This window comes from Prenolepis imparis, unplaced genomic scaffold (genome assembly GCF_030444845.1).
Source record: "Prenolepis imparis isolate NDT839.2.m4 unplaced genomic scaffold, iyPreImpa1.0 SCAF_437, whole genome shotgun sequence".
In the NCBI taxonomy this organism is placed as follows: Eukaryota; Metazoa; Arthropoda; class Insecta; order Hymenoptera; family Formicidae; genus Prenolepis; species Prenolepis imparis.
Genome location: NW_028141595.1, coordinates 1 through 25,019, shown reverse-complemented (window position 1 = coordinate 25,019; position 25,019 = coordinate 1). Strand labels below are relative to the sequence as shown.

At 30.5% G+C, this 25,019-nt stretch overlaps 4 protein-coding genes and 2 long non-coding RNA genes across 6 annotated transcripts; 2 read left to right on the top strand and 4 right to left on the bottom strand.

Annotated features, from left to right (window-relative positions):
- Positions 1-24: 24 nt before the first annotated feature.
- Positions 25-989, bottom strand: LOC145948528 (uncharacterized). Its single transcript, XM_083058207.1, has 2 exons — positions 979-989; positions 25-787 (listed from the first exon to the last, which is right to left on the bottom strand). Exons 1-2 carry the CDS (start codon positions 987-989, stop codon positions 25-27), a joined length of 774 nt encoding a protein of 257 aa, XP_082914333.1.
- A 2,261-nt stretch (positions 990-3,250) lies between these two features.
- Positions 3,251-4,259, bottom strand: LOC145948524 (uncharacterized). Its single transcript, XR_014427380.1, has 4 exons — positions 3,986-4,259; positions 3,679-3,838; positions 3,467-3,567; positions 3,251-3,349 (listed from the first exon to the last, which is right to left on the bottom strand). It is a non-coding gene; the product is annotated as an uncharacterized LOC145948524 (long non-coding RNA).
- A 447-nt stretch (positions 4,260-4,706) lies between these two features.
- LOC145948527 (uncharacterized) lies at positions 4,707-6,109 on the top strand. The gene is made up of 3 exons (XM_083058206.1): positions 4,707-4,814; positions 4,940-5,020; positions 5,718-6,109. The coding sequence occupies exons 1-3, from the start codon at positions 4,707-4,709 to the stop codon at positions 5,988-5,990; spliced, it is 462 nt and encodes a 153-aa protein (XP_082914332.1). The 3' UTR covers positions 5,991-6,109.
- Positions 6,037-7,306, top strand: LOC145948526 (uncharacterized). Its single transcript, XM_083058205.1, has 5 exons — positions 6,037-6,155; positions 6,231-6,342; positions 6,614-6,732; positions 6,808-6,919; positions 7,047-7,306. Exons 1-5 carry the CDS (start codon positions 6,114-6,116, stop codon positions 7,304-7,306), a joined length of 645 nt encoding a protein of 214 aa, XP_082914331.1. The 5' UTR covers positions 6,037-6,113.
- An 8,291-nt stretch (positions 7,307-15,597) lies between these two features.
- LOC145948523 (uncharacterized) lies at positions 15,598-16,677 on the bottom strand. Its single transcript, XR_014427379.1, has 3 exons — positions 16,528-16,677; positions 16,284-16,383; positions 15,598-15,974 (listed from the first exon to the last, which is right to left on the bottom strand). It is a non-coding gene; the product is annotated as an uncharacterized LOC145948523 (long non-coding RNA).
- Positions 16,678-17,288: 611 nt separating this feature from the next.
- LOC145948525 (uncharacterized) lies at positions 17,289-20,408 on the bottom strand. The gene is made up of 3 exons (XM_083058204.1): positions 19,798-20,408; positions 17,606-17,747; positions 17,289-17,345 (listed from the first exon to the last, which is right to left on the bottom strand). The coding sequence occupies exons 1-3, from the start codon at positions 20,406-20,408 to the stop codon at positions 17,289-17,291; spliced, it is 810 nt and encodes a 269-aa protein (XP_082914330.1).
- Between the last annotated feature and the right edge of the window lie 4,611 nt (positions 20,409-25,019).

The following is a 25,019-nucleotide window of genomic DNA, read 5'->3' as shown; positions in this document are numbered from 1 at the left end:
AAGCAGTGGTATCAACGCAGAGTACTACAAGCAAAAGGTCTCGAGATCGTCCATTACTAAATCCGCCAGAATAGGCGAAAGGGGGGAACCCATTGGACTGCCAAAAATCTGTTCGTAGAAACTTCCATTGAATGCGAAACTTGTTGAGTTTAAAATGAACTCGACAGCATAGGAAAATTGTGTAAGACTAAAATCTGTGTTAGGAGAAATTTTATTCCAACGTTTCTCAATGGCGTTTAGAGCCAATTCTTTAGGAATATTAGTATAGAGAGCCGTGACATCCAATGACAAAAGTATTTCGTCGTTTGTTATATTTTTATCTTTAATTTTAGTGGCAAAGGACCATCCGTCTTTAATATGTGAGGTAGCTTGTAAATTTGATTTATGTAAAATGTTATGAATATATTTCGCGACATTATAGATAGGACTTCCAATCGCTGAAACAATAATGCGTAATGGGAAACCCTCTTTATGGATTTTTGGCAGTCCATAACATCGCGGTAAATTGCCGTTAGTAGTATTTAATTGTCTATAAGTGCGTTCGTCGATTAATCCGTTATCGCGCCAGGATTTTAATAGAGAATTGAGTTTGTTAGTGAGCTGTTTTACGGGATTTCTGTTTAGTTTCCTGTACGTTGTCATATCATTTAGTAAACATTCCATTTTTTCTACGTAGTCTATTTTGTTCAAGATCACCGTGCATTGTCCTTTGTCGGCTTTTGTTACTAAGATGTCGTTATTTTCCCGAAGAAACTTATTACAAGTTGAAATTCCTTCAATGACAAACCTATCGATATGTTAGATAAAGGATTCATATTGACATTATGTTTCGTAGTTAGCGAGATGAATTTTTTATTTAATCTATTTTTTGATAGTGTGAAATGTTTAGAAAGTTTATGTTTATTATGGTCAAAAAAGCTATAAACTAAGTCATGTGGTAGATTTGTTAAAAGTCTCATTCAAACTTATTTTAGATACGTGGATGACATTTTCACGATCGTTCCAAAAAATAATGTCCAGGAAATCTTGAAGGTCTTTAATGATTATCATGTGCGGTTAGGGTTTACATATGAATTGGAATCTAATGGTTGTCTGAATTTTCTTAACACAACGGTTATTAGATCGAACGGAGGTTTGGTTACTAATTGGTACCGAAAGCCTACTAGCTCAGATAGATACATAAATTTCTACTCAAATCATCCTCTCAAGTATAAAATGAATACGATCTTTAATTTAGTCGATCATGCAATTTTACTAGCAGATAAAAAATTTCACCATGATAATATTGAAATTGTTAAACGAATATTGACAAACAATTGCTTTCCCGAACAATTCATAAATCGGTTTGTTCACAAAAGACTGCATACCTTGGAAAATCGCGTAACAAATAACGTTAGTAACAATCAGGAGAAAAGCGAAATTACTAATACTATATCGCTCCCTTTCGTAAAAGGCCTAAATAATATCTATCAGAATTTCAAAACGATCGGTCTTAACATTGTGCATTACATTCCTAAGAAATTAAACCATGTAATAAAACTTGGGAAGGATATCCTATCTTTACAGGAAAAAACAGGAATAGTCTATAAAATAAACTGTAAGGATTGCAGCGCATCATACATAGGACAGACAAAAAGGCAATTATGCACGCGAATCAAAGAACATTCAAATAATATAAAACTTCACAACAGTAATCTTTCAGTGGTTAGTAAGCATAGGATTGATTTTAACCATGATTTCGATTGGTCTACCCCAAACATTTTACATAACGAAAAACATATAAGAAAAAGAGAGATAGCTGAGATGTTTTATATAAAGAAAAATGACAACACAATAAATTCACATAAGGACATTGAGAATCTTAATAATATCTATGACAAAATAATAAAGGTCGTTTAGTCGGCAATAAACTGTCTGTCTAGCATGACGCGTATCAATTTTGACATAAATGTATAACTTTAAGAAACTATGTAAGTGTAAATTAATTATTTCATTTGTTAATCCCTCATTAATGATATAAAATCTTGCTGTACAGATCACTTGATAAGGACCAAATATAGAGGTCGAAACGTTGTGATTTTCTTAATAAATATACTGCCAGTTTGGTCGAGAGATAAGGTGTCCATTAATATTAATAAATGTGATATTTTATTTATCGACTTTGTGCTTAAACGTACCAAAAACGGCCCTTTCATCCAAAGAAGTAGTAACTTTTTGATAACACCCAAACATACAAGATGCATATAATCTAAAACTGTATTCGTTATCGGTAAAAACCCAGGAATATCATTTAAAATTGAGTAACCAGTTTGAAAAGTTTTATTATAAGCGTTTATGGAAAATAATTCATCTGTTTTTAAAGTACATGTTTTTTTCAGTTGGAAAACAAATTCTGCCATTCATATATTTGCCTTTTATCGTGCATTTAGTACAACTATAAAACCCAGTATGGCCTTTGACACATAACACAAATGATTTAGCTGGTGCATCACAAATTAAATTAAATAATGTAATTTTTATTACATCATTTCCATGAATATAACCATCATTTATTAAATTTGTCAAATCGTTAACTAATGGTTGTAAAAAAACAGTATCTTGAGGTTTATTATATCCAAAAAAATGCACCCACGAGACATACTGTATCATTTATTGTATTCGAACATAAAATAGGCCATAATGCTGCATGCGACGATTTTGCTAGTGGAAGGCCATCAATATTAATTAGTAAATTAATATATTTTTGATCATATTTCAATAACATTTTTTTTATAACATTATGCAAACCCAGATAGAAGTATTCTCCTCCACATACTGATATAACATCAGTCTGTTTTGGAGTTTGCAACAATGTACGTATATCTTTTGGCAAATCATACAATGTATATTGACGTAAAATTTGTAACAATTTGTTACATGCATTATGCGGAATGTTGTGTGACAAAACCCATGTAGCTATAGCATTTTTTAATTGATTATCATTGATATTCTCTTTAATTTCATTTATATAATATATATAAATTCAACGATAGGATTATGAAACCTGTATCTATTTGAATATTATTGCATTCATGATTCTCGAAAGATGAAATTTCAATATTTACGTTATTTATCTCATTAGTACTTATATTTAACATATGATTTTTTTCACTGTTAATTGTATGCAAATCTTCTAAATTGTAAGAACAATTATTGTTATTAGTATTGACAGTATTAAACTCTAAAAGATGATCCAAACATCCTGCAATATCTATTTCGTTTTCATTGGCAATAATCCGCCTACTATGTCGTTTTGATACAATTTTTCGTGCACTACACATATTTGTAATAATAATTACCAGAACAAGTGCTGCAATATACAATATTAAAATTTAAAAAAATAATTATTATAATAATAAAAATGCGGTTATAATATTATACAATGCCAAATTTACAATTCTATTATAAAATGAATACCAGTACATACCACAGCCGTAAAGATAATGCTACAAAGACTGTGTAGACCGTAAGACACTTATTCAAAGGTCTCCTAAGACTTTCGTAAGGTTCGATGGTAGGCACTCTGTCCTAAGACACACAAAATATTAATTATTATAGTAATAAAAATGTAATTATAATATATATAATGCCAAATTTACAATCCTATTATAAAACGAATACCAATATATATATACATACCAGCCGTAAAGATAATGCTACAAAGACTGTGTAGACCGTAAGACTTATTTGAAGGTTTCCGTAAAACTTTCATCAGATTGAAGAAGTGTTTTAATAGTAATAAAAATTATCTTGAACCAGATTGTACAAATATTTAGGTTTGATGATTAGGCACTCTGTCCTAAGACACACAAAATATTAATTATTAGTAATAAAAATGGGGTTATAATATATAATAATATACTATACCTACTATATATAAAGTTCTAATAATATATGAAATCTGTGTTAGTGATAAAAGAAACTGTATCGTAAGAAATTATCTTACCGTGCTCGGTGGCTGATGCAATTTGTCAGGCCAGGCGGCATACACGTCTTCGATATGTGTAATATGCATTCAAAATAAAAGACCAAAAATACGGATCGTGTGGGATTCACAATAAAATTAATAAAAATAGATCAAAACTTCACCGAAACACAATCAGATTAACGAAAATGAAACTTAAACACAAAAAAGCAGAAACGGCGACTATTTTGCGTAGCACACGTGCAAATAAAGGTGCCTTTTCATGCTGACGCTCGACGCTCATTTTTAGCGTCAAAAGACGTCACGTGACCAAAAATAAAGATACCAATTCGTCAATTTTGGTCACGTGACGTCTTTTGACGCTAAAAATGAGCGTCGAGCGTCAGCATGAAAAGGCACCTTAAAGAACAATGGCCTGGGGGTCGATTCTGTAATTTAAGTGAGATCACTCACTTTTCGCACTTTTATTTCATGTGAATTTGTTCGCGTGATTCTGTAACGAAGTGAAAATACGAAGCGAAAATACGAAATCACTAGATTTGCCAGTGTGGTGAAAAACATTTTGTCAAGGACTGTACCTGAAATAATAATCATAAACGTTTAATATTACACTATTTTTTGTTATCGTCCTTGGTCGACAAACATGTTTAAGCGCGTTCTGCGTATAGAAGAAAGAAGATTCACTATTTCCAGCTTTTACTGTTACGAAAAACTGCTTTTTTCTGTGATTTTTTCCTGAAAAATGAATGTGACGGAAAAACAAAAACAAATTCTCGTAAATTTTATGCATTCTCACCCGGATTTTGGAAGAGGCAGATTGCGATATAATCGAGAAAATAAAAGAAAAATAGTAAGTGATTTTATAAGTTATGTTTTATTAAATAGTATAATTTTTACAAGCGCTAATAATAAAAATATAATAAATTGTAAATAAAAAATACAAATAAATATAATGTATGTTCTTTTTTTTTACAGGATGAATTATGGGAAAAAGTAGCATCAGCATTTAATTGTGCAGGCTCCGGCCCTCAAAAAACGCCAAAAGATTGGGCAAAGGTAAATATATGTTGAGTTTCAATTTTTATTTAGTATTATTAATAATATATGCCTCTGTGTTTTCTAGCATCGGTAAGTTGCCTCTTTCTTTCGTGTTTCTTTGTTAGCTCGATCAATTTTTCTTTAATCAACACAGGTTTGCAATAATATGCATTCACAAACGTTCTCTTTCCGTTTGGTAACGATGAGAGGTGACGCTGTTGCGATTATACATTGGCTGCGGGGCTTCGCCGTTTTTTGCCGCACGATTCTTATGAATCATTCTTTCTTTCTTTTATGTACGTATTGTTTCTATCTTTAATTTTAATTATTCTTTATCTCATGTTGACCCTCCTTTTTATTATAATTATACTAAATTTCTGTTTACCATCGCCTCACCGTTTTTTGTTAAATAATTTTTGCCATTTTTTCAATTTTGTATTTTTTACCTTTTATTTTTATTTTATGTTTGTACAGCTTACTGAGGATGGCCCGAATCAGGGACCGAAACGTTTGAATAAATTAACTTTGTAACTATAAGTTCGTTTCTTTTTTTTGTCGCGCTTCTATCCGCGCTCGGCTCTTATTAGCCCGTTTATTTATTAATTTTGAATAGTCAGAGCCTTGACATTATATGTTTATTATTAATAATATATATTATGAAATAATCATTTTATATAATAATGTGGCATTAATAATCATTCTTTCTTTGTTACAGACATGGCGTGATTGGAAATCTAACTTATTGAAAAGGGTGGCTACACACAAGAGCTATGCTGGAGATACTGGAGGAGGTCCGCCAAGAACTTTAAACACAACTCCTGCTGAAGATGATTTACTAGAATTTTTAACTCCTGAAGCTAGCGGGATACCCAATATTCCAGAAGGAGGAGCTATTGACAATGATTCATTTAGTCAGAGATCTACTGTAAATAAGTCATATTTACAAAGTTCGAAGGAGTCCTTGCTCTCACAGAAGCCTTTTTCCTGACAACAAACTTCGTATCAAGACACTTTGATTTCAAAGACTCCGACGGAGAATGTTTTTTCTCAGAATCTGCCGAATTTCACTTCTACCCATCAGCCTACCAAAGAGATTTTTTATAACAATGCGATGAACAATGAAAACATAGATATTGAAAATCTTCCAACAAATGTGAGTAATGATTCTTTTCTGCATGATGTTTATTCCTTGCACACAGCATATAAAGGTATTTTGTTCTGTTTTCAGGTATCCTCCGATGTACTCAATTCCGTAGAAACTATACAACAGACTCCAAAACAAGTACATTGTACATTTAATCCCAGTGCAAAAAATAAGTGGAGATATCTTGATGACGGAGGTAACTAAAATTAATTAATAATAACGACTTGTACGATACAAACAATAATGGTCTGTTCTTTATTCCTGCATTGGTGAACTAGTGTACACTGGTGCAGTAAGTTAGAGTGAAACAAAAAATGTTTGTTTCATTGTAACTTATTGCACCAGTGTGCACTAATTCACCAGTGAAGAAATAAAGAACAGATCCAATATTTTATTTCATTTATTCGACCTTTCGACATTGTATTGAAACAATATTAATAATAATATTAATGAATTAATTTTTTCAGATACTGAAAATACAAGAAATAACAAGACAATAAAAAAGCAAGCTGTAAAACAGAAAGAAATTTTTTATAGCGATGAGATGGACAATGAGAATATAGATGTAGAAAATCTTTTAACAAATGTGAGTAATGATTCTTTTCTGCATGATGTTTATTCCTTGCACACAGCATATAAAGGTATTTTGTTCTGTTTTCAGGTATCCTCCGATGTACTCAATTCCGTAGAAAATACACAACAGACTCCAAAACAAGTACATTGTACATTTAATCCCAGTGCAAAATATAAGCGAAGATGTTCTTATGATGGAGGTAACCAAAATTAATTAATAATAACGACTTGTATACGATATCAACAATATTTCATTTTATTTATTTAATCTTTCGACATTTTATTAAAGCAATATTAATAAGAATATTATTAAATTAATTTTTTCAGATACTGAAAATACAGAAAATAACAAGACAATAAGAAAACAAGCTGTAAAACAGTTATTTGAACAACACACGTCAAACTATTCAAATATTCAAGAACAGATATTGGAATTAAAAAAGGAAAAGTTATCTTTAATCACAGAAGAATTACAATTTAAAAAAAAAGCTCACCAAGAACTCATTGAACTCTTTACATCATTAGTTGAGAAAGTGAATGAATTAACAAATATAATTCAAACTATTGGTCCACAATATTTGGAGTAAAAATTATTAAAAATGTTATTTCTTATATATATGTGTTATCTATGTAATCTATATAGTTTATATAAATATAGTTTTATAATATAATAATCTATATATAGTTTATATAAATTATCTAATATATACAAAATATGTAATATGTTCAATATATGCAAAATAAATAATGTATATCAAAATTAAAAATGTATTTTGTATAAATTTTTCTTACAATAGTATTTACAAATATTATTTCCATTATAATTACAAAAAATTCAATATAATGTAATTAATACATATAATTATATAATTTATTAATATAATATAATTCAATATAGTATTTTTATACTATAAATTTTTAATTAACATTGATAGATGTTAAAAATGTTTAAACAAATAATTAATTGGTAAAATACCACTGGATTACTCGATTACGAGTTTGTTCTCCACGTTCTTCATTAATATCATTATATGGTATCGGCGGTGCAACATCTAGTTCATCCAGATATATTTCATCATTAGGAATCCCCCATCTAATAGCCATATTATGTAGAACGCAACAAGCATTGACAATGAGAGCTGTAAGTATGACAAAAAATATTTAACCGACGTATACACATATATTGGGAGCTTTCCAACAAGGACACAATGTGTGACACAGAGTATCATTCTATCTTCTTTTAATACCAGTGAACAACAAAGATAGAATGATACTCTGTCACGCTGTGTCTTTGTTGGAAAGCTCCCATTATAACGAATAATAAAATTATTATAAAAGCAACTTAAAAAACTACATCCAAAATAATGTAGAAGCAAAATAAAACTTAATCAGAAGGAAAGTTATAAATAGTTATAATTATAATTTTATAAAATAATAAAAGAAATTAAAAAATTAAATTACCAGCAAATTGTGGACGATAATGTAAAGCTCGTTCCTTCCGTAAGCAACGCCAGCGACCCTTTAAAATGCCAAAACATCGTTCTATAGTGACACGAGTCCGGACGTGATGATCTGTGTACCTTGCGCCTGGAGTTCCTTCCATTTGATTTAATTTCGGTGTCAGCAAAAAAGGTAGAAGGGGATATGCAGAATCACCTATAACATACAATATTAGTTTTTAATTAATGCCGCCAACTTTTTAATTTCACAGAATTAAAGAAGAAAATTATAAATACTATTAAAGGAGTTCAGCATGAATACGATTGTACCTGTAATTCTATGTATCAATATTATTACTATAATAGCTAATACAATTATTTACCTAGAAGCCAGGAATCTATTTCACCCTCTCTGTGTCTCTGTTCTAAATGAGCAAATATTCTTGATGATCGTAACACTCGAGCATCATGTGTTCGCCCACCATGGGCACTATTTACGGCGAGAATTTCGCAGTTGAAATCACAAATCTGAAATCACATATATTATTTAGTAATTTATTATTATTGTGTATTATATTAATATTATATAATATTTTCTATATATACTATATATATATCTATATATCTATATATATCTATATATTTCATTACTTATATACTTACAACTAATACATTTAGCGAATGGTATAACTTTCTGTTAATAAATAAATATTCTCTCTCAACTTCAGGTGAAACTATGGCTACATGTGTCCCATCGATTGCTCCAATTACCCCTGGAAAACCACCAATTTCGCAAAATCTGAAAGAAAAAGTTAATTTTAATATTTTATCCTTAAAAATCTAATTAAAACTAATATTGTTATATTATATAAAATAAAAGATTAAATTATAATATAAAGATCTGACTAGAAGTTAATATTTATTCGAGCTGCATTCCATATACATATAAACATTATAAAATATATACATTATTATATTTATTATTTATAAATTATATTATAAATTATATATAAATATATTATATTAATTATTACCCTTGTTTGATTCTTTGAATTCTGTCAGCGGTTACTGGAAAACAAATCCAATTGTCCATCACATTAATCAGTGCATTGACAGTTGCATGAAGAGAACGACTTAGTGATGTTTGTGACATGGTTTCTCTCTCGCTCAATCAGTCTTTCTCTTTCGGATCTCACCATTCAACAAGAAATTTCTTGCCGAACGAACTCCCGTGAGATGGTTCACATTTCCACTATGATGAAAGTTACTGAATCGCTCGAACTGCTCACTTTTAGCATTTTCACTAGATTTTAATTAAAGAATCGGTGCCCTGGGGCCCTATTCTCGAATTACTCGCAAACTTGCGCATACGCACGATTCGAGCGGTCTAACAAGGGGAGGTCGCGGTTGACTCTTCACCGATTTTGATCTCCTTTGATATGGTGAATCTACATCGAAAAAAAGTTGCTCCGTGTTCGAGCTTTTCGTCCAATGCGCCTTGTAAAAAAAATTTTTTTTTTCCCGAAGTTTAGAGAAATTATCAGGTTCGTTATGAGGCCTAAAGAAAGACACACTTTCGATCGGTGCCGCTAGTGCAGCGGCAGAGTACAAGAATAGTAATCCCGGGATCCCAGGTTCAGAACTTTGGTCTGTCATAATTTTTTTTTTTTTTTTTTTAATAACATTATTATTTATTATGATAAATAAATATTTGGCATATTTTTATCGTTAGTTATGCATATATCTCTTTATATATTTAAAATTAATAAAATGATCGTAATATAAATAAAATATTTTTATAGAGAAATATTTTTAGAAATATTTTTACTTTTTAAAGATTTATACATTTTTTCAAATTTTCTTTAATCTAATAATGTTAGAATATACACACTTTTCATAGCTTTACAAAATTCGGATTTTCTACCTGCTGTGAACCACAGGATGCAACCGCTGGTTGTGAAAGTGTAAGGAACGGGAGAGGAGAGGGTCGTCTGATCCTCTCTACTAATAAGGGTTCTAGAAGGTCGGTTAGAAAATATCTTACTTATATATTTATGACATATTTGTTACATATTGAAGCAGAAAATAATAATGAGTAATAAATTAAATTTTGTAAAGCTATGAAAAGTGTGTATTCTAACATTATTAGATTAAAGAAAATTTGAAAAAATGTATAAATCTTTAAAAAGTAAAAATATTTCTAAAAATATTTCTCTATAAAAATATTTTATTTATATTACGATCATTTTATTAATTTTAAATATATAAAGAGATATATGCATAACTAACGATAAAAATATGCCGAATATTTATTTATCATAATAAATAATACGTTATTAAAAAAAAAAAAAAAAATTATGACAGCCCAAAGTTCTGAGAACCTGGGATCCCGGGATTACTATTCTTGTGTTCGGCCGCTGCACTAGCGGCACCGATCAAAAGTGTGTCTTTCTTTAGGCCTCGTAACGAACCTGACAATTTCTCTAAACTTCGGGAAAAAAAAATTTTTTTTTACAAGGCGCATTGGACGAAAAGCTCGAACACGGAGCAACTTTTTTTCGATGTAGATTCACCATACCAAAGGAGATCAAAATCGGTGAAGAGTCAACCGCGACCTCCCCTTGTAAGTTGCGAATACGCTCTTTGATTGCTATTCTCGAAGAGAAGATTCGTGTGCTCGAAACTGAAACAGAATCGTGCGCATACGCTTCTTTACGAACACGAATTAGATCTGGCAACAGTGCAAATACTAACCTAACTGATAGTTGTTCTGCTCATTGCTTTACATTTACATACATCGATTGATATCTGACAACACCATGGATAAAAAGAAAAGAAATGGTAATATAACAGACGAACAAAGATGTTTACTCATTGAATTTATGAAAGTTCATCTAGAATTAGTAACGGGAAAGTTTAGTAAAACTTTAAAGCCTAGTCTACAATGGCAGTAAGCAGTATAGAGTAAGCAGTAAGCAGTAAGCAGTATGAAATGGGAATTGCCCATTTCGTTACTCCCGGTCTTTACATCCACTAAAAACAGTATACAATGGCAATAACAAGGCTGTAGAATAGAGAGTATACTGTTTTTAGTGGATGTAAAGACCGGGAGTAACGAAATGGGCAATTCCCATTTCATACTGCTTACTGCTTACTGCTTACTCTATACTGCTTACTGCCATTGTAGACTAGGCTTTACATATGATCATGCCGCAAAGTTATGGCAAGAAGCAAGTGAAATTTTGAATGCTTGCAACGGTGCTGAGAAAAATTGGAAAGCATGGCGCAAAGTAATTACAATGAATTATGTATTAATTTTTTCATATATTATATATTTACAGGATATTCATTAATCACTCAATAATTCCAGAAATTTATAACAAAATACAATTTATTTCTAATGTTGGCAAGATTATCGCTCTCGTAGTAAAACGAAGCAAGCACAAATAAACATCGAACGACGTAAGACTGGAGGTGGAGCACAAAGCAGTGCAATTCTTACGCCAGACGAGGAACAAGTATTAACATTAGTTCCATCATCACTAATTAAGAGTCATGCAGGTGTTTCGGAATCATGTACGGACATGATTTTAGATGAACAGGAGGTTTGTAATCAAAATTTATTTACATATATATATTTGCTTAGTTTAATTATTAATTAAAATCATAAATTGCTACTTTTATATCATCTATAGAATAATTTGAATGGCATGCCAACAGAAGAGGAAACAGAAGAGGTAGAATTCCTTGATGATGATTATAACGACATTCAAACTTCATTAAATACTTCCACTGTACAGGCAACCAAAACATTAAATATTAATTATAACGACGAAAATATCGAAAATTATGATCCATCTATGCTTAAAAACTCGAAACAATCATCCTCAAGGCAAAAAGTTAATGAAGTAAAAGATTCTACGCGTATTATAGCTGAAACTGCAGAAAATACTTATCTTTTAAAAAAGAAATTTTGCGAAGAGAGCATAGAATGTAAGAAAAGAATTGCTAAAGCTCAGGAGCGAATGGCAACAGTTGCGGAGAAATGTGCAACAGAAAACTGCAAAATAATGTAATTAAGTGTTAAGTAATATGTAAAGTTTTTATTATTTTTAATTTTTTATTTAAACTTCTCTTTTAGTTTTAAAAAAGTATTATTATCTTTAAGGAAATGTTTTTTTTGTTTATATTTTAAAATCATTTATATATCTGTGATATAATAATTTATATTTATTCATATAAGTAATTTTAATTGAGCAATTATGTTACTAGTCGATGCTTTTATTTGCAAGTAAGGAACGTCTTCCTATTGTGATATTTGTATTGTGAAAATTTACTAAAGTACTTACCAAAAACTAAAAACACTTAGGTATTAAATAAATACCAAAACGAAAGAATAATGTTTATGTTGTATAAGTTGTGATTCTATATTATGTATGTAAATTATGATTACTTCTATATTACATTAATACACACATTTCATATACATACTTAATACATATATTTAATACACATAATACATACTTAATACACATACATAGTAAAACAAAAGAATTTCAAATAATATATAATAAAAGTTGTTTAATAATAAATAAACGATTGTTAAGAAATAAATACTCTATCTTTTAACTTTTACTCTCATCTTTTACTTTTACTCTATCTTATACAATAATTTTAATATATAATAATTATAAAACTATAACAACTACGATTTTTTGGTTTAGAAAAATATGTATTTCTTTTCAAGCACGCTGAGGAGGCCTAGCTGTTTATGGTGCTCGATAAAACGTTATAAAATATATTGTAATTTAAGTAAAATAGTTTCTAACTATTTGATTTTGCACTAAACGGCCGGCTGCTAAATCCGGATTAACTCTACGTGCATTTCTTATTTCTGGTATAATATCGTCATTAATGTGCATTCCAAAATCTAATATATCGTCTCCTTCCTCCGGTAATGGATCTGGCATATTATGCGCTATGCACATATTATGAAGAACGGCACAGGTGTTGATTATTTTAGATGCTATAACTGGAGAATAGTGTAAGACTCGATGCTTTAAGCAACAACGAAATCTCATTTTTAAAAGACCATTACACCTTTCAATTAACGAACGGCAAGACATTTGTCGTTCATTACATCGAGCCTCTGGGGTCATCGGCTGCGCGTTAGCAATCGGCGTTAGCAACCATGGTCGTAAAGGGTATCCTGAGTCACCTGCAAATTGAAGCAATTATTATGAAAGTTTAAAGTGTACGTAAACACGTATGAATAAAAAGTTGTATAAATATATATTGCATTGTATATACCGAGTAAACAGAATGTATCTCTCCCATATCTTGTATATATTCGTTCCGCTAGTTGTCTAGCATTTGAATTATTCCAAATATATACATCATGTGAGCTTCCCGGGAATCGTGCATTTACATTAATGATTCTTAACCGATAATCACATATCTAAAAAAAATGCAGTCATTCAAATATATAATATATATCAAAGTTTATATTAATACATTGTAAACATATATATATTTATAAGCATTAATGAAATTTATATATATATATATATATAAATTTTATTACTAGTATACATACTAACTGAACATTTATTGAGTGGTATCCTTTACGATTAACATATGCATGCTCCGGGTGAATCTCATCATTAATTTTGGGAGGAAATATTGCAACATGTGTCCAATCAATACACCCATAAACACCTGGGAATCTGTGATTCCGATAAAATCTACATGTATAATACAAAAACATTATATCACTTTATGTCACTTTGTAATATAATTTATATATGATATTTCATTACATTTATATAGAAACATGATGAATTACCCATTACGCAGATAATTAAGTTCTGCTCTAGTATGAGGAAATCGTATCCAATTATTCATCACGTTAGGATGATTAGCAGCATTAATTACTTCGTGAATACTTCTTGATATCGAAGACTGGCTAACGGCAATGTCCACATTGTTACCTATATCCATTTGATAACTGCCACTTGCAAAAAAACGTAATGCAGAAAATACCTAGCAATGAAAATACTAGGCAATAAACAATATATAAATAAATTATTAGAATAAATAAATTATGTTTGAGGCCAAATTATAAAAATATATCGTGTCTTATACCTTCCTTTGTATACTTAAAGAAGATTTTCTCGATGGTTGCTGCATAAATGGTTGGACATCATCAATGAATTCATTAACTAAATTTTGGGATAGCCTGAATAATTTAATAAACTTATTATCACTTAATTCAAAAGGATCACGTTCATAAAAAATTTGACGAGGATTCCGTTCTGCAACAATTTCAGCAGCCTCTAATGCATTTAATACAATAGCTTGATTTATTAAATCCATTATTTTGATAAATATATTTTTATTCTTTAACGGAACGTATGCGCAATTAGAGATGCGAGTGCTTATTACCCACTCGATGCATTGCGAGTGAAAATGTGCGAATGCGCTATCATGTGCATACGTATTTTCGTTTCGAGAATACGTATACTTTTGAATTCGAGCACTCGCAAATCAGTACTTGCGCATACGCATCATTTCGAGAATAGCCCCCCTGTTCCTTGTTTTCGCCGGGTCGACCATGCGGCACACACACACACAATCGCGTGATCTCGCTTCAGTATCGCGCATACATAAGCACCTCGTGTTAGCAAGCGACCAACCAACGGCATAATAGACGCGGCGCGCGCAACCATCAGGATGTGCGTGCAGCCAGAATTATGTCTGCTAAAAAACCTTTACTTTTTATATATATATAACCGATAATTGGCGCGTTAATTATACTTTTTCTTTATTAAATATATATATCAATTATATTTCTTTAATTTCTCGTTATATCTTTCTTTCTAAAATAAAAATTTTAATTAATAATTGCTTTTATATTTTTGTATATTTATATATGTTATTAATAATTAAAATAATTCAAAACAATTTTATTTTATAAAATTGTCTTTCTGAGAATAACAAATATAAATTTTTAGATCTGTATATAAATCTTTTTTTTTCAAAATTGTTTTTTCTTTAAATTTATAATATTATTTTTTTGTAATATTTATGAAATATTACTAATGTTACATTACAATATAAATATTTCTGAAACATTGCTAATGTTATATATTACAATATCAATGTTTCTGAAATATTACTAATGTTATATTACAATATCAATATTTCTGAAACATTGCTAATGTTATATATTACAATATCAATGTTTCTGAAATATTACTAATGTTATATTACAATATCAATATTTCTGAAACATTGCTAATGTTATATTACAATTTCAATGTTTCTATAATATCTCTGTTACATTACATTGCAACTTGCAACGATGTAACGTTGTTGCAATATATCTGGAAGCTTTGGTGCTGTATGGGTACTTAAGAATTTTTTAGAACAATCAAAAGTTAAATGAATATTTCCATAATATATTAAACAAGAAAAGTGAGCATAAATTATTTAATATTAATCACGAGATCAATTTTCGAATCGCATCGCAGAAGCCACAATTTTTCCGGATTGACTTTTCCCACGATGTTGCGCTCGCGCGTTCTCGTTTCCTCGATGATGTCGCTTTCGCACAGAACCGACGAGGATTCAGCCTTCCTCAATGTCGAAGATTCATATTGCATCTCATTTTATCAACCGCGCTGTTTGATGGAGCATTTAATTTTGCACCGTTTAATCCGCCCTTTGTCTCAGGATTTGCATTCTTATCCATCATGCTAGATGCGAGGTCAGAGAATCATCGGACTTGTCATTTTTTTGAATTTTTTCAGTTTTGCTGAAATAAATTGAAAGACAAGAATTTTAAAAAATAGCTACATAACTTTACACACATATATAAACACAAAATTGTTATGATATTTTTCATAAAATGCAATAAAAAATATACATATATATATTGCATCTGTGTAAATCAATTAGAAAGTAATTTTTATTTATAGAATAATATTAAATTAAATTATAAATATGATAAAAAATTCAGTATTATTTAAAAAAATAACATTTTTGTACATTTTTTCACAAATGCAATTAAAAATATCTTTTAATAAATAATTAAAGATGTTTTTGTCGTATTAAACAAATATACCATTCTCTTTGATTCCTTAAAGAAGCTTGAGCCAGCCATTTTGATGTATACTCTGCAATATCGCTGTCAGTCATGTGGCTAAATGTTGTACGAACAGCTTCTATAAAAGTGTTTCACAAATATAAATGCAATAAAATTAATTATATACATATAGTGTCTTAAACAAAACTTTTATTTTATTTGAAAATTTGATTTAATTTAAAATAAATTAATTTTAATAATTTACTTTAAAATATGAACTCACGTATAACCACTCCTGCAAGGCCCAAGTCTTTGAAACTGCGTTTATTTTTCTTCCCAGCCCAACTAAAATTTTGGGCAAACACATTAGTTGTCGCCTTTTTTAATATGTTACGAATCATGATATGAGCTGTATTTCCACCAACGAGTTTAAACACATTAATTTAGAAAAGATAGAAACTTTATGAGTAATAAAAATAGATTATTTTACATAAAAATTGTACTAATTAATAATTCCAAACTAATTAAATATTCGCATACACACAATGTGGTTATAAATTATTAAGTATAGTACAATTCTTATATATATATATATATATATATATATATATATACAATAATCTCATTATTATAAATTAAAATATATTAAAAATATATTTAAAATATTAGAAAAAATATATAAAATATTAGAAATATATTAAATTATAAGTATGTGTACCACTTGATTCCTGAATTTGATATCTTGTAACTGTTCTTCAAAATGTGTTAATGTAGATATTGGGAATTGTATATTACATTCTTCATTGATATTATTGGAAAATTGCATTTTCTCATCGAGTATATTAATTCTATTCTCTACAATATCAAGTTTGTATATAATTTTATTCAATTTGCTTAAAATTTGTTTCTTAAATTCTGAAAAAAAATATAGACCAATGATTACTGTGTATAATTTAGTATTAAATATTATATAATAATGTATATATTATATCACTTTTTAAATAAAAACGTATAGGAAAGATTAGTATTTATGAAAACAATTATTCATACTATAAGAAAAAGATTTATCTCCGTCGATCTCAATAATATTTGCAGATTCCTCTGCAAATATATTTTTTGTAACCGATTTCTTAGTAATATCTAAAAAGTAAAATTTATACGTTTTTTTAAAAATATACGAATATATAAATATTATTATACAGGGTGTCCCACCAAAAGTGGCCACCCCCTTTTATCTTTTAAACTAGAAGAGATAGACCATAACAAATATATATCAAATTAAATGGTTCACAGTGAACTCTATTTTCGGCCCTGCCACCCAATAAGCACAAGTACGTCCTATGTATGTACGACGAACGTACATGCTGGACATTGTGTACTTCCATCGGATGTCCATATCGAACACAGTGGATGTCTATAGGACGTCCACTGTATGTCCGTTTGCAACTCCAGTGTACATCCATAAGATGTCTTTTACTGGACGTTAATGGACCAACTATGGATCTGAAATGAACGAACTATGGATCTAATGAACAAATTTTGGATCTTAAATGAACGAATTATGGACCAAATGGACGAATTTTGGATCTTTTATGGACGAAATTTGAATCTTTATTGGACATACTTCGGACAATTATTACGCGTGTATAATTAATAAATAATTAATAACAATTGTATAGAAAACTGAAAGAATATTTATTTTTGATTTATATTGCTGTATGTACACTGGCAAACACTGATCCGTTTTCTGAGATAAAAGAGGGAAAATATTAATTTGTTCCCCCCTTTTACCTCAGTAAACGATCAGTATCCACCAGTAAACAAATATAATTACACTCCAGCAAACACAGATATATAACTGTTACATTGCCGTAATGAAACAGAATGTAACAAGTAATATAACGTATATTTTACATGTAAGATACATGTAAGTTGTAATTTCCCACTCAAACAAAATTACAATTATATAATAGAAATATAATTTGTTATAAAAATGTTATATAACTATAATCAAAATAACCTAAATGTTATATAATAGTTATATAAGTTGTGGGGAAATAATATAATTATAATATAACATATTGAACAGTTATATAACGCTGTTATTTTGTTTGTAATAGAATTGTTATATACTATACTATTGGTTTTTTTGTTATAATATTGTTATAAAACAGTTATATAACACACTAATTCCTTTTTATCGAACGCGTTTTAGAGCTACATCGACCAATTTCCAATTAATTCGTTTTCCTTTCCTTTTTGGCGGATTTTACTTGTTCGTTATTTAGGTGAGATGGTTTTAATAAATTAAGAGACGTATGTAATAATTATTCACTTTAATACTCGAACTTTAAATATTATATATAAAGATCTTATAATGATCGCAAAGTATAATTCTCGTTCGCGCGATATCAAAATATTTTTCCGTTCTTTTGCGAGTTCGTCGAGCGAGTGTCAAGCTATCGCTTCTTCGTTTTTCTCCTATATCGGTTAAGCTGTCCTCTGTTATATTTTGCTTGTTTTGAAACTTTGTCTTTCGTTACCTGTTCCGTTTTATTGTTTCGCTCGTTGTCTTTTATATACATGTATATTTGGTCACCGACCTTCGTCCTAAATCCGTTTTCATATTTTAAAATAAAATTGAAATATATAAAATAAATTTTATTTCGGGTTGTGGTATTTATCGCCACACCCTTTTAACGGATTTCTGTCGTAAAAGGAAAAGGAAAACAAATAAATCGGAAATTGACCGTAGTCCTAAAACGTGTTCGATAAAAAGGCATTCGTGTTATATAACTGTTGTCAAAATAGCCATTCAAAATTGCAGGAAAAATGTAAAAGAAAAATTTTTTATATATAAGTATATATTATTTATTATATATAAACTTTATATAAAACAAAACCGCACAGTTTCTTTTGTTACATACTATCACAAACATCTTACAAAATATTAATAAAATATTTATATTATTGATAACTAGCTTTTCGGCCCGCGCTTCGCGCGGGCCTCAAAGCTTTCTTATATATATACATATATATATATATATATATTTATATGAAATATATAGATATATAAGATACGAAAAATTAAAAAAATATATATATAATAGATAAATATTTAATTTATATCTGCAATTAATATAATTTTTTAGATTATGTCGAGCTGAAGTTCATATAATAGAGCATTCTCATAAATATTTTACTTGTCATATAATATTTCTTATATTTTCTATTATTTACTTACAAAGATTTCTTTTACGACTGAATTACCCACCGCTGACCCGCTATATTATTAGCTCTCATACAATTTTCTAATTCTTCAATTTATAAAACCTCTCTGTATACGACATTTTTTGTAAAAGATTTTGGATTTTCCTGAATGAGATGCCCTTGATTGCTTATTTCATCGATCTTAATTTTGACATTTTCTCTTTTTGTTGCTCTAGAGAATGCTACATAGAGTTGACCATGAGCAAATACAAGATGTGGAAGATAAATCCCTACTTTTTCTAAAGTATGTGCTTGAGATTTATTTATTGTCATAGCAAATGACACTCGAATAGGAAACTGTCTCCGTTTAAGCTTGAATGAAATTTCCGTATCATTTGGTAGAAAATCAATCCTTGGAATGAACACAATCTGACCTTTTGAAGGACCAGTTAGAACCTCCGCATAAATAAGATTAGGTTTCAAATCAGTTACAATAAATCTTGTGCCATTGCAGAGTCCTTTCTTAGTATTTAAATTCCTTAATAGGATAACTATTGCATTCACTTTTATTTTAAGTTGATGAACTGGCATCCCAGAAGGTGTTACAGAGTTTAAAAACTCAGTCGGAAAATTCAATTGCTCCTGTCGATCATCACTCACAATGGAATCGATTGAGAGATATTCCTTTTCTTCTCCTTCCATTAAACGAAGGATTTCATCATTAATTTTGAATGTATCCTCATTCTTAGGACAAAGGATCGCTCGATCTTGATTTTCTCTGATCTGTTCCTTGGTGATTCTATCACCAAAAATCTCACTAATAATTGATTCTTTTGATATAAAATCTTCAGGTATTTCAATTGTATCGAGATCTAGTCCATCTGTATTGTACAATTTACCATCTCCAAGTTGCATTAGCCAATTTGCAAATTCCTTTTCATTCCCAGTTCTCATATTTTTCTTTAGTTTTATCTGAGTTACATTCCTCCATATATGATTATATTTTACAGTCGACTCAATAATGGCTGCTTTCTGTGCATGTGGCACTACCGGAAGATTTTGTCTGAAATCTCCTGCAAATAAAATTACTTTTCCTCCAAATGGTCGAGGATTCTTCATCAAATCCCTCAAGAGTTTATCAACTGCTGTTAAAGCATGTCCAACAGTCATGCTCACCTCATCCCATATGATTAGTTTTGCAGTGATTAGTTCTCGTGCAGCTTGAGAATTTCCTCTGATATTAGATTTAGCTCCATCATCAATTGGGATTGAAAGCTTGAACATCGAATGATAGGTTCTTCCTCCTTTTAGAAGTGTGGCTGCAATTCCAGTTGAAGCACATGGAAGAACTATTTCGTTTCTTCCTCGAATAACACTCAAAAATGTGTTAAATAGATAGGTTTTACCACTTCCTGCAAACCCGTCAATAAAAAATAAACGCTGAGGTTCATTTTCATTTTCAATCGCTTGCATGACCATATCGTACACTTGCTTTTGCTCAGCATTTAGTGTCGATAATAAATAATCACCACGGATTCTTTCTTCATCCACATTATACTCTGTTATGTAAATATTTACTGCAGTTGGATTTGGCAATTGGAAGTTCTCACAACTACTTCCATTATTTATCAGAATTTCTTGTATGTGGTTTAAAGCCATATTTTCAGGATTAACAACATTGTTATGTACAAAGTCCTCAATCATGAAATCCTTGTATTTATTTCAAATAGTTGGTTCATCTATTGGAGTTCCAAAGATCCAAATGTAGGCAAATAGTTCTCGAAGTTGTACAGGCATATTTGATTCTGTTGCGTCCTCCATCGTTTTTTCCCAAAGATCATCAGCTTCTACCAAATTTTTTGCGATTGCTGCATTCTTAAACGTGTCATAAAGAACTCCATTTACAGTTCTCAAATCTTCAAAACGTTTAGCTCCAACCACATGTAGTAGAAGAACACGGAGATAAAATCTCTCAATATCTTTTATGTTTACTGTATAGAGTCTTGAAATTATTTTGTCACCACCTTTTTTGCGTGGCTTCCACTTAGTTTCTTTTTTATCATAGACATAATGATAAGGAATATGTGTGTAAAGAAAATGCATCGCATTTTCATCAGATTGATTTAATTTGAACCATGCAGTCAGCGTAGTATCTCGAGTGAGCTCTCTTTGAGCAGCTTGCTCTTCATTTCCTGCTCGGAAATAAACCATTTGGCGATTAGGCAAATGAACTGCTACTCTTATTACTGTGTGAGACTTCATGAACAAATCATATCCGTTCAGTCTCCACATTGCTTCTGGAGCACTAACATATCTTGCATCCAGAAATGAGTTAATTTCATCTATTTTAATTAGCTTTGTGCCATCTCGTGCTTGCACTTCAATTGCAGCACAGTCAAATCCTTTATGAATATATTTATATAAGTATTTTATGCTCTTCACTGATGAACATATTTCCAAATTAATATGTCGATCATATTTCATAATTAAATATGGTGAATATGATACCACCCATCGATTATCAACTTCTTTGCCTCTGACGATATATTTTTTACCAAAATTCCTTCTTTGATACATGGGATATCCATTCACATTAGCATTAGTTTCTTTACGAAATTCTTTTGGAAAACCTTTTGAACATTTTCCATCGTCCCCAGTGCAAGGATATCTCTGAGAGGGATCTCCACAAGGACCATGAATCATGTGCTTCAATACTTTTACATTAAGTTCTGGATATTTTTCTTCGTCAGGGATTTCAGCCCATACCATCATGTCAATGACTTCTTCAAGTCGGGGCTTATCTTCATCACTCAACATTGCAAGTAAATGCAAATGTGGAAGTCCTCTTTTTTGAAACTCAATAACACCTGCATAAGCTATAATATTTCCAAAAATATTATTTTGAATTAAATCCTTTAAAACCTCTTTGACATCCAAGTTAAATTTTTTAGCGACCAAATCAGGTCGAAATTCTATTAAACATCCATCAAGATTATCCTTAATTTCGGGGCATTTAGGATTGCAAGTCATCGTAAGAAAAATGTCAGGTTTACCAAACTTTCTGACCAGAGACATAGCATCTTGGTACCTTTCTTGCATATTTCTTGGACTGCCCATAAATGAGGATGGTAATATTACAGGTATACCAGCTTTAATTCCTTCATTTTGAGCTCGATTATCTAAGTGATCCATTAATCCTGAATAAAGTTCTGCTCTTAATTGAGGTTGATTTAATTTAATATAATTAAGCCTATTGACTTCAGTTTTCATATAAGCATCAAGTATAAATTGACATCTCAACTTGCCTGCCTTTTTAAATTGACTAAATTCAGCTCTTGGTGCCAGCATGTGAGCATAATAATCCATTTGAGTTACTTTGAATCCTGGATATTTAGGATTATATGATTTAAGTTCTGAATGCCATCCATCGTTACCATATGGATATAACAAAGGATAACACATTGGGTCACATCTTTTATCTAGAATTGATATTTGTTGAACATCGTTTGAATTTTTGTTATAAATCCGAATGTCTCTCTCAAATGGAGGCTCACCATCAACATTTTGAAAAACCACGGCTATTTCATTAGCTCTTGGAGCATTGTATCTTCTTTGATCGTGTTTAGGATCATTTCGAAAGGACAACATTAAATTTATGGCTTTATTGCCTCTCGGATTAAGATCTTCTTCAACTTGACGCATCATCTTAAAAGTTTTAGCAAATTTATTGCATTGGATCATAAAGCATGACAAATCTTTCATAAGGGCTTGATCACAGCCCTGATTGGCTTTATTATTCATTCTATGATTAATAGCTTCTTCTGTATCTAAAAAGTAAAGCTGCGCAAATCGCGGAGCTTGTCCATCCGCTGGGCGCATTGCCGTCGAGGTCAAATGATGATATTGCCCATGAATCTTCAAGCAATAAGGAACATTGTTCACAACATCCAATGGATTTCTATTGCCCCGGGCACCCATTGAAGCCATAGCTAAAGCGCTATTATATGAATGAATATTATCAAGGAAATTTTTTGATGCAAAATCATTTCCCATATATAATTTTTTAAGAAAATCAGGACAATTTATTGGCTTTAATTGAAGCTTGCCCTTTTGGCAACAATATGTAAATTTTCCATCTTTAGACTTTTCACATGCAAAGTTTAACGATTTGCAAAATTGACATTCTACATTCATTTCGCCAAATGTATGAACAGGCACATTAATTTCATGGCCCTTGGCAATTAGCGCAATGTGCTGATTCAATTGTCTGGCTTGGTTCCTTGTCTGAGCATGTCTCTGAGCATCTGCTTTCATTCGTTGAGACCTTGTGTCATCATTTTCATATGCCCTTTGCTGAGCATGTCTCTGAGCATCAGCTTTCATTCGTTGAGACCTTGCGTCATCATTTTCATCGGTCCTCTGCTGAGCATTTCTGTGGGCATTAGCTTCAAGTCGTTGAGACCTTTCCTCAGAATTTTCAATTTTTCGCCTTTGTCGTGAGCGTTTGCCTTCGCGACTCAATTTATGCAAATTTCCTCCTTTTCTCTTTTGAGGCATACTTGCGTCGTACTTTATACGTATATTATACGAAATGTTATGTAGCAATACGTTATTTTTCAAATATATAATAGTAATTATTCCTTATAATCTATATATATTTGAGAAAAAATTACTTTATTTTATCTATCTATCTATGTTTTATACATAAATACCTAACGTCTGTCTGTCTGACCACTAACTACTCATTTATTAATAAACCAATTTTTTTGATAGATCTTTTCTTTCTCTTGCTAACTTTGTTTTATATTAATTCTCTTTATCGGCGCACAGCAGCCTTTTTTTACAGGCGCACAGCAGCTCTATATCGGCGCATAGCAACCGTTTTTTATAGGCGCACAGCAGCCTATTTTATAGGCGCACAGCAGCTCTGTATCGGCGCACTGCAGTCTTTTTTTACAGGCGCACAGCAGCCGTTTTTTACAGGCGCACAGCAGCCGTTTTTAACAGGCGCACAGCAGCCTTTTTTTACAGGCGCACAGCAGCCTTTTTGTATGATTTAATACAATTACTTACCTGTTACCGCTTCAGAACCCGCTAATTTTTGAAGCCATCAGTCCTTGAAGTAATCTCCGCAAAAAATTAAAACTCCTCTATAAACTGAACCTAAAGCCAAGAAAATTTCATTTAAAATCTTGAAATTTTACATATAAGAAGAAAAAAAATAAAAATTTTAAAGAAAAATTAATATCAAGGTATGTTTACTTTCATAATATCCAAAAAAATGTTTTAGATATAATCATATTACATATGTAATAGATATACATATATAACAATATAAAATTATATAGAATAGAAATATATAAAATTTTTATAAAACATACGGCATCTAAACTAATGGTTTATTTACACTAATTGCACACAAACACAGGCCTTTAGTTTAGATGTCGTTACCATGTTAATATTTTTTACGCTAATATTTTTATTGTACGCGTACCACATCTCCTTCAACTGTTATTAGAGTTCATGTCCTAATGACATATAAAATAATAATTCAACAGAAATGTC